Source organism: Sus scrofa, chromosome 2, assembly GCF_054392235.1.
Source record: "Sus scrofa isolate SSC_HxYL_T2T_F1_AM1 chromosome 2, Sscrofa_HxYL_maternal_Yorkshire_Landrace_v2.0, whole genome shotgun sequence".
Taxonomy (NCBI): Eukaryota; Metazoa; Chordata; class Mammalia; order Artiodactyla; family Suidae; genus Sus; species Sus scrofa.
The window spans coordinates 71,791,520-71,798,950 of record NC_139384.1 but is presented as its reverse complement, the minus strand read 5'-3'; the positions used below and the strand labels follow the sequence as shown (position 1 = coordinate 71,798,950).

Sequence of the window (7,431 nt, the reverse complement as noted above, 5' to 3'; positions counted from 1 at the left end):
TTCCCGAGAGCTTTGCTTTCAATGTCCTTCCCTAAAAACAAGCCACATTCACCCCTGTTTTCCTAGGATGTCCTCCAAGAACTGCGGTTGGGTTTGACCCAGATTCCCTTGGAGACTTTGCTTTGCCCTGGGATCCAGTGCACGTGAAGGTCTGTGTGTGCCTTTTAAGAATGGGGTCTCCATTTCCCCCAGTCCCATGGAGCTCTTGCGCACAAGCCCCACTGGCCTTCAGTGCCAGATGCTCTGGGGCTCTTTTTCCCTGTGCCAGATCCCCACAAGTGAGAGTTTGATGTGTGGCTCAGAACTCTCACTTCTGTAGGTGAGCCTCTGTGAACCAGTTAGTTTCCAGTCTGTGGAGCTTCCCACCCAGAAGGTATGGGGTTGTTTATATCATGAAATCGCCCCTCCTACCTCATGATGTGGCCTCCTCTTTTTCTTCTGGAGTAGGGTATCTTTTTTAAGGTTTCTGGTCCATTTTGGTGAAGTGTGTTCAGTCTTTAGTTGTGAATTTTGTTGTTTTTAGGGGATAAGTTGAGCTCCAATCCTTCTATTCTGCCATCTTAATCCCATCCCTCTGTATGTCCATTTTGCTACAGTTTTCAGTCTTTCAAGTAATTCTTACAATTGATTATTTTTCAATTAACTTGTGAGGTATAATTTTGGGCATTAAAGTTTTTAACTTTATTTAGTTATACAGGTCTATTGCTTCTGTGTTGCTTGTAATATTTAAGGTGGTTTTGCCCACCCATTGATTTCATATATTTAGATGTCTCTGTTCATATAAAACATGTTGGTTGTTCTTACACCAAAGCCATGATGTCTCTAATTTTTTGAAAGCTGTGAGAGAAAGTGAGAAACCTCATTTTTTGCAAGATAGATGGACATGTATGCCCACTTTTATCAACATTAAACCTTTCCAAATAAATTGAAATACAACATTGCCACATATTAAAAGTTCATATACAGTAAAACAAAAGTATGAATTCTTTCAATAATAATAAATGAGTATGTCCTGCATTCCAGAGCATTCTAGGAACATTATATTGCAAATGATTTACATTTAGGTCATTGCCAACTTAATTAATCCATACTGACATCACAAATGTTTGCATTTATATTTCTTGACAATTAGTGTTCAGTGCTCCATTTAATTCTGTTTACCACATTTGTTTTGAAACCATACTATTTAACCTGGTTTCATTCTTCTTGTGAGTCTTTTTATTTCCTAACTTTTCATTTTTCTAAATTTATTTTTCTGCAAGTTCACCTATGCTCACATACTCAGTTAAAATACAAAGATGAACAAAACGGCTGAAGTCCTTGCATGTTTGGAACTAGCATTATAACTGAAGACACACAGCACAATGAAAAAATGTGTGTATGATACAATGTGAAGAAAGTTACCCAGTGAAAAGGTTGGAATTTTCATGGTGTTTATAGGTTTGATATGTGTAAACTTTGGAGGCCATTGTTGGTTGGACAAAGATCAGAACAAGGACTAGAGTATGCCCAGAAGATATCAGAAAAATGATCAAAACCCAAAAATAACAGAGAAAGAGGCTTGCTTCCTCTGCTTTCAGACCTTGTGAAAACAATTAGTCAAATAAATGTGAAACAGGCACAGGAAAAAACAGGTTTTGCTGCCTGATCGTAAAAATGGCCACCTTTAAATTCATATTCATCATAATTTATATACCCTTTTACAGAGTATTGGTTTATGCCCTTGGCTCATTTTTCTTGAGCCATGCCATCCATAAATATTTCACACCATAAGATATTGCTAATTGATCTTTGGATAAATTTATTTATTCCTTTTTATTATTTCTCCTGGGCATCAAGGAAATATAACAGCACCTGAAATGTCACAAGAACCAAGGAAGCTTTCCTTTGCTAATATCTCTCATGGATCATTTGAGTTTATTAGATCTGTATTCCCTTTCATATCCATTCTCTCTGTCTCTGTCTCATTCTTCCTCTGTAGATAAATAGGTAGATAGATGATAGATAGATAGATAGATAGATAGATAGATAGATAGATAGATAATAGATATTGAGATACAATTTTAGAGAAATATAGATATTTGGATATACACACAGGCATATTTGTTTACTGAAAAAAAAATTAGGTGTCTCTAAAAAAAGGCATTAACATGCCATACTGAAATCTAGAATCCAGTTTATCAGTAACTAAAGATTAAAAAGTGGAATTTGGGTGCTATTTGTACATAATCTGATCTGTACAACTTGAATTGTGTCAACCTCTACCTCATTCAGTGTAGTTAAGGGTAAAATTACATGGAAGTAGCACAGACTGGGAAGCCAAGGTCTATAATATGTTTGATCTATACCTCTTGCTTGAGGTCTCTGTTTATTTTATTTTATTTTATAGACTTTTTGCCTTTTCTAGGGCCGCTCCCATGGCATATGGAAGTTCCCAGGCTAGGGGTCTAACCAGAACTGTAGCCATCAGCCTATGCCAGAGCCAAAGCAATGCAGGATTCAAGCCACATCTGTGACCTACACCACAGCTCATGGCAATGCTGGATCCTTAACCCACTGAGCAAGGGCAGGGATCAAACCCGCAACCTCATGGTTCCAAGTCAGATCCATTACCACTGTGCTATGGCAGGAACTCCCCTTGAGTTCCCTGTTTAAATGTCTCTTTATCTGCATGTCTTGTCTGAACATGTATAAGGAAATACCATTCCCACTTTACTCTTTCCATTGCCCTTGCTTGTATTTTCTTCATTGAACCTATCACCATATGACAACCTATATGTATGTTATTTGATGAATTTACACCCCATGATTGGATTTTAGGAGATTTTGACTTCCAAAACAATATACTCATTGTCAAATCCAAGAATACAATATTGACATTGGTGTCCTAACATAAAAAAATAAAAGGTAGTATTTCATTAATGTGATTAATGTTGATTTGCATGAAAATTGGTCATGCTTTTTTTCCTTTCCTTGTAGTCATGGACCTTATGACACCAAGAAATATAACAGGTGTTTCAGAATTTCTTCTTCTGGGATTTTCAGAAAAACCAGAATTGCAGCCCTTCATCTTTGGAATTTTCCTCTCCATGTACCTGATCACTGTGTTTGGAAACCTGCTCATCATCCTGGCCGTCAGCTCAGACTCCCCCCTCCACACACCCATGTACTTCTTCCTCTCCAACCTATCCTTTGTGGACATCTGTTTCACCTCCACCATCATCCCAAAGATGCTGGTGAATACACAGACAGAAAACAATGTCATAACCTATGCAGGCTGCATCACACAGTTGTATTTTTTCCTACTGCTTGTAGGGCTGGATGACTTCCTCCTGACTGTGATGGCCTATGACCGATTTGTGGCCATCTGCCACCCCCTGCACTACAGGGTCATCATGAACCCCCAACTCTGTGGACTGCTAGTTTTGCTTAGCTGGATAATCAATAACCTACATTCCTTGTTACAAACCTTAATGGTATTGAGGCTTTCCTTCTATAACAAAGTGAAAATCCCTCACTATTTCTGTGAACTCAATCAGGTGGTCAGACTGGCCTGTTCTGACACTTTTCTTAATGACGTGGTGATGGGATTTGCAGCTGCGTTGCTGGGTGGTGGTCCCCTCGCTGGTATCCTTTACTCCTACTCTAAGATAGTTTCCTCTATACGTAGAATCACATCTGCTCAGGGGAAGTATAAGGCATTTTCTACCTGTGTGTCTCATCTCTCAGTTGTCTCCTTGTTTTATTGCACAAGCATAGGAGTGTACCTTAGCTCTGAAGACACCCAAGGTTCACACTCAGGTGTAATTGCCTCGGTGATGTACACTGTGGTCACACCCATGATGAACCCCTTCATCTACAGTCTGAGGAACAAAAACATACACAGGGCTCTGAAAGCATTCTTTGGAACCATAGCTATAAAAGGGCCACTTGCCTTTGGCTGAGGAAGGACACATGGTTGAAGGGTTCAAAGCCACAAAGCCAGAAAACCACAATTTTTGATCAGATTCTTGATCAGACTGTGGAAGTAGAACTCGCTCCTTCTACTTATTTCCTGGAATTTTCATTTCCTCAACTTCAGCTCCTCTGTACAATTTACATCACCCACATGATTAGCCTTGTGATCTCTCTCATATACAAGCATTTTTCCATTTCATGGTTTTCCCACACTCTCAAATTTATTCTCAACCTTCAATCTAAACATTTTGAGAAATGTTTTCGTAGGACTTGATGGATTTCTTAAGAACACTTTAATCTCAGATAAAATGTATAGTATAAATTACTTTTTCTTTTGTTTTACTACAAGGATGGTCATGAGTTGTTGTGCCTCTCTGGGAAAAAACTTACTCTAGGCACCCATGGCAATTTAAATATTCAGAACAAGGAAAATCTCAGGCCACAGATTTCCTGTTGGGTACATCCTTCCTTTGCACATCGCTGTCTTAACTGCTCTGTGTGATATTCAGGAATTTAATGTATAGTGTGCTTAGCAATGTGTCACTGAATGTTATTGTCCTCATTAGAATCCTACTCTTTTGTTCAGATCTGTGTTCACAATGCCTCTCATAATCACTGTCAAAGCTAGATTAAGAAACACATGTCACCATGTGCAGTCTGCAAAGTAACACAAATGCGAATAAACAGTTTGACATAATGTCTTTAGATTCACAGATGGACTAAATATAGTGTAGCAAATTTTTTTTTTTTTTGAGAATTCTTACCTGCTTATTTTTTTTTTTTTTTTAAATTTTATTTTCCCACTGTACAGCAAGGGGGTCAGGTTATCCTTACATGTATACATTACAATTACAGTTTTTCCCCCACCATTTCTTCTGTTGCAACATGAGTATCTAGACATAGTTCTCAATGCTATTCAGCGGGATCTCCTTGTAAATCTATTCTACGTTGTGACTGATAAGCCCAAGCTCCCGATCCCTCCCACTCCCTCCCCCTCCCATCAGACAACCACAAGTCTCTTCTCCAAGTCCATGATTGATTTTCTTTTCTGAGGAGATGTTCATTTGTGCTGGATATTAGATTCCAGTTATAAGTGATGTCATATGGTATTTGTCTTTGTCTTTCTGGCTCATTTCACTCAGTATGAGATTCTCTAGTTCCATCCATGTTGCTGCAAATGGCATGATGTCATCCTTTTTTATGGCTGAATAGTATTCCATCGTGTATATATACCACATCTTCCGAATCCAATCCTCTGTCGATGGACATTTGGATTGTTTCCATGTCCTGGCTATTGTGAATAGTGCTGCAATGAACATGCGGGTGCATGTGTCTCTTTTAAGTAGAGCTTTGTCCGGATAGATGCCCAAGAGTGGGATTGCAGGGTCATATGGAAGTTCTATGTGTAGATTTCTAAGGTATCTCCAAACTGTTCTCCATAGTGGCTGTACCAGTTTACATTCCCACCAGCAGTGCAGGAGGGTTCCCTTTTCTCCACAGCCCCTCCAGCACTTGTTATTTGTGCATTTATTAATGATGGCCATTCTGACTGGTGTGAGGTGGTATCTCATGGTAGTTTTGATTTGCATTTCTCTTATAATCAGCGATGTTGAGCATTTTTTCATGTGTTTGTTGGCCATCTGTATATCTTCCTTGGAGAAATGTCTATTCAGGTCTTTTGCCCATTTTTCCATTGATTGATTGGTTTTTCTGCTGTTGAGTTGTATAAGTTGCTTGTATATTCTAGAGATTAAGCCCTTGTCAGTTGCATCATTTGAAACTATTTTCTCCCATTCTGTAAGTTGTCTTTTTGTTTTCTTTTGGGTTTCCTTTGCTGTGCAAAAGCTTTTCAGTTTGATGAGGTCCCATGGGTTTATTTTTGCTCTAGTTCCTATTGCTTTGGGAGACTGACCTGAGAAAATATTCATGATGTTGATGTCAGAGAGTGTTTTGCCTATGTTTTCTTCTAGGAGTTTGATGGTGTCCTGTCGTATATTTAAGTCTTTCAGCCATTTGGAGTTTATTTTTGTGCATGGTGTGAGGGTGTGTTCTAGTTTCATTGCTTTGCATACAGCTGTCCAGGTTTCCCAGCAATGCTTGCTGAATAGACTTTCCTTTTCCCATTTGATGTTCTTGCCTCCCTTGTCAAAGATTAATTGACCATAGGTGTCAGGGTTAATTTCCAGATTCTCTATTCTGTTCCATTGGTCTGTCTGTCTGTTTTGATACCAGTACCACACTGTTTTGATGACTGTGGCTTTGTAGTATTTCTTGAAGTCTGGGAGAGTGATGCCTCCTGCTTGGTTTTTGTTTCTCAGGATTGCTTTGGCGATTCTGGGTCTTTTGTGGTTCCATATAAATGTTTGGATTGTTTGTTCTAGTTCTGTGAAAAATGTCATGGGTAATTGGATAGGGATTGCATTGAATCTGTAGATTGCTTTGGGTAGGATGGCCATTTTCACAATATTGATTTTTCCAATCCAGGAACATGGAATATCTTTCCATTTTTTTACATCTTCTTTGATTTCTTTGATTAAGGTTTTATAGTTCTCGGCATATAGGTCCTTTACCTCTTTGGTTAGGTGTATTCCGAGGTATTTGATTTTGTGAGGTACAATTTTAAAAGGTTTCGTATTTTTGTATTCCTTTTCTAATGCTTCATTGCTGGTATACAGAAATGCAACTGACTTCTGAATGTTAATCTTATATCCTGCCACTTTGCTGAATTTATTAATCAGTTCAAGGAGTTTTGGGGTTGAGTCCTTAGGGTTTTCTAGGTATAGAATCATGTCATCTGCATACAGTGACAGTTTGATCTCTTCTCTTCCTATATGGATGCCTTTGATTTCTTTTGTTTGTCTAATTGCTGTGGCTAAGACTTCCAAAACTATGTTGAAGAGCAGTGGTGAGAGTGGGCATCCCTGTCTTGTTCCAGATTTGAGTGAGAAGGCTTTCAGTTTTTCCCCATTGAGGATTATATTTGCTGTGGGTTTATCATAAATGGCTTTGATTATATTCAGGAATGTTCCCTCTATACCCACTTTGGCGAGGGTCTTGATCATGAATGGATGTTGAACTTTGTCAAATGCTTTTTCTGCATCTATTGAGATGATCATATGATTTTTGACTTTTTTTTTGTTAATGTGGTGTATGATGTTGATTGATTTGCGTATGTTGAACCATCCTTGTGAACCTGGGATGAACCCAACCTGGTCATGGTGTATAATTTTTTTGATATGTTGTTGGATTCGGTTGGCTAAGATTTTGTTGAGAAGTTTTGCATCTATATTCATCAATGATATTGGGCGATAGTTTTCTTTTTTGGTGGTATCTCTGTCTGGTTTTGGAATGAGGGTGATGGTGGCCTCATAGAATGTCTTTGGGAGTATTCCTTCTTCTTCAACCTTTTGAAAGAGTTTAAGGAGGATGGGCACCAATTCCTCTTTATATGTTTGATAGAATTCACCTGTGAAG

At 38.5% G+C, this 7,431-nt stretch overlaps 1 protein-coding gene across 1 annotated transcript; it reads left to right on the top strand.

Annotated features, from left to right (window-relative positions):
• Window positions 1-2,990: 2,990 nt before the first annotated feature.
• On the top strand, window positions 2,991-3,944 carry LOC100522982 (olfactory receptor 7A10-like). The gene has a single exon (XM_003123450.3). It carries the CDS (start codon window positions 2,991-2,993, stop codon window positions 3,942-3,944), a length of 954 nt encoding a protein of 317 aa, XP_003123498.3.
• The last annotated feature ends 3,487 nt before the right edge of the window (window positions 3,945-7,431 follow it).

Coding starts and splice junctions, on each gene's coding strand:
- LOC100522982 (XM_003123450.3), top strand. CDS start 2,991: ATGACACCAAGAAATATAACAGGTGTTTCAGAATTTCTTCTTCTGGGA.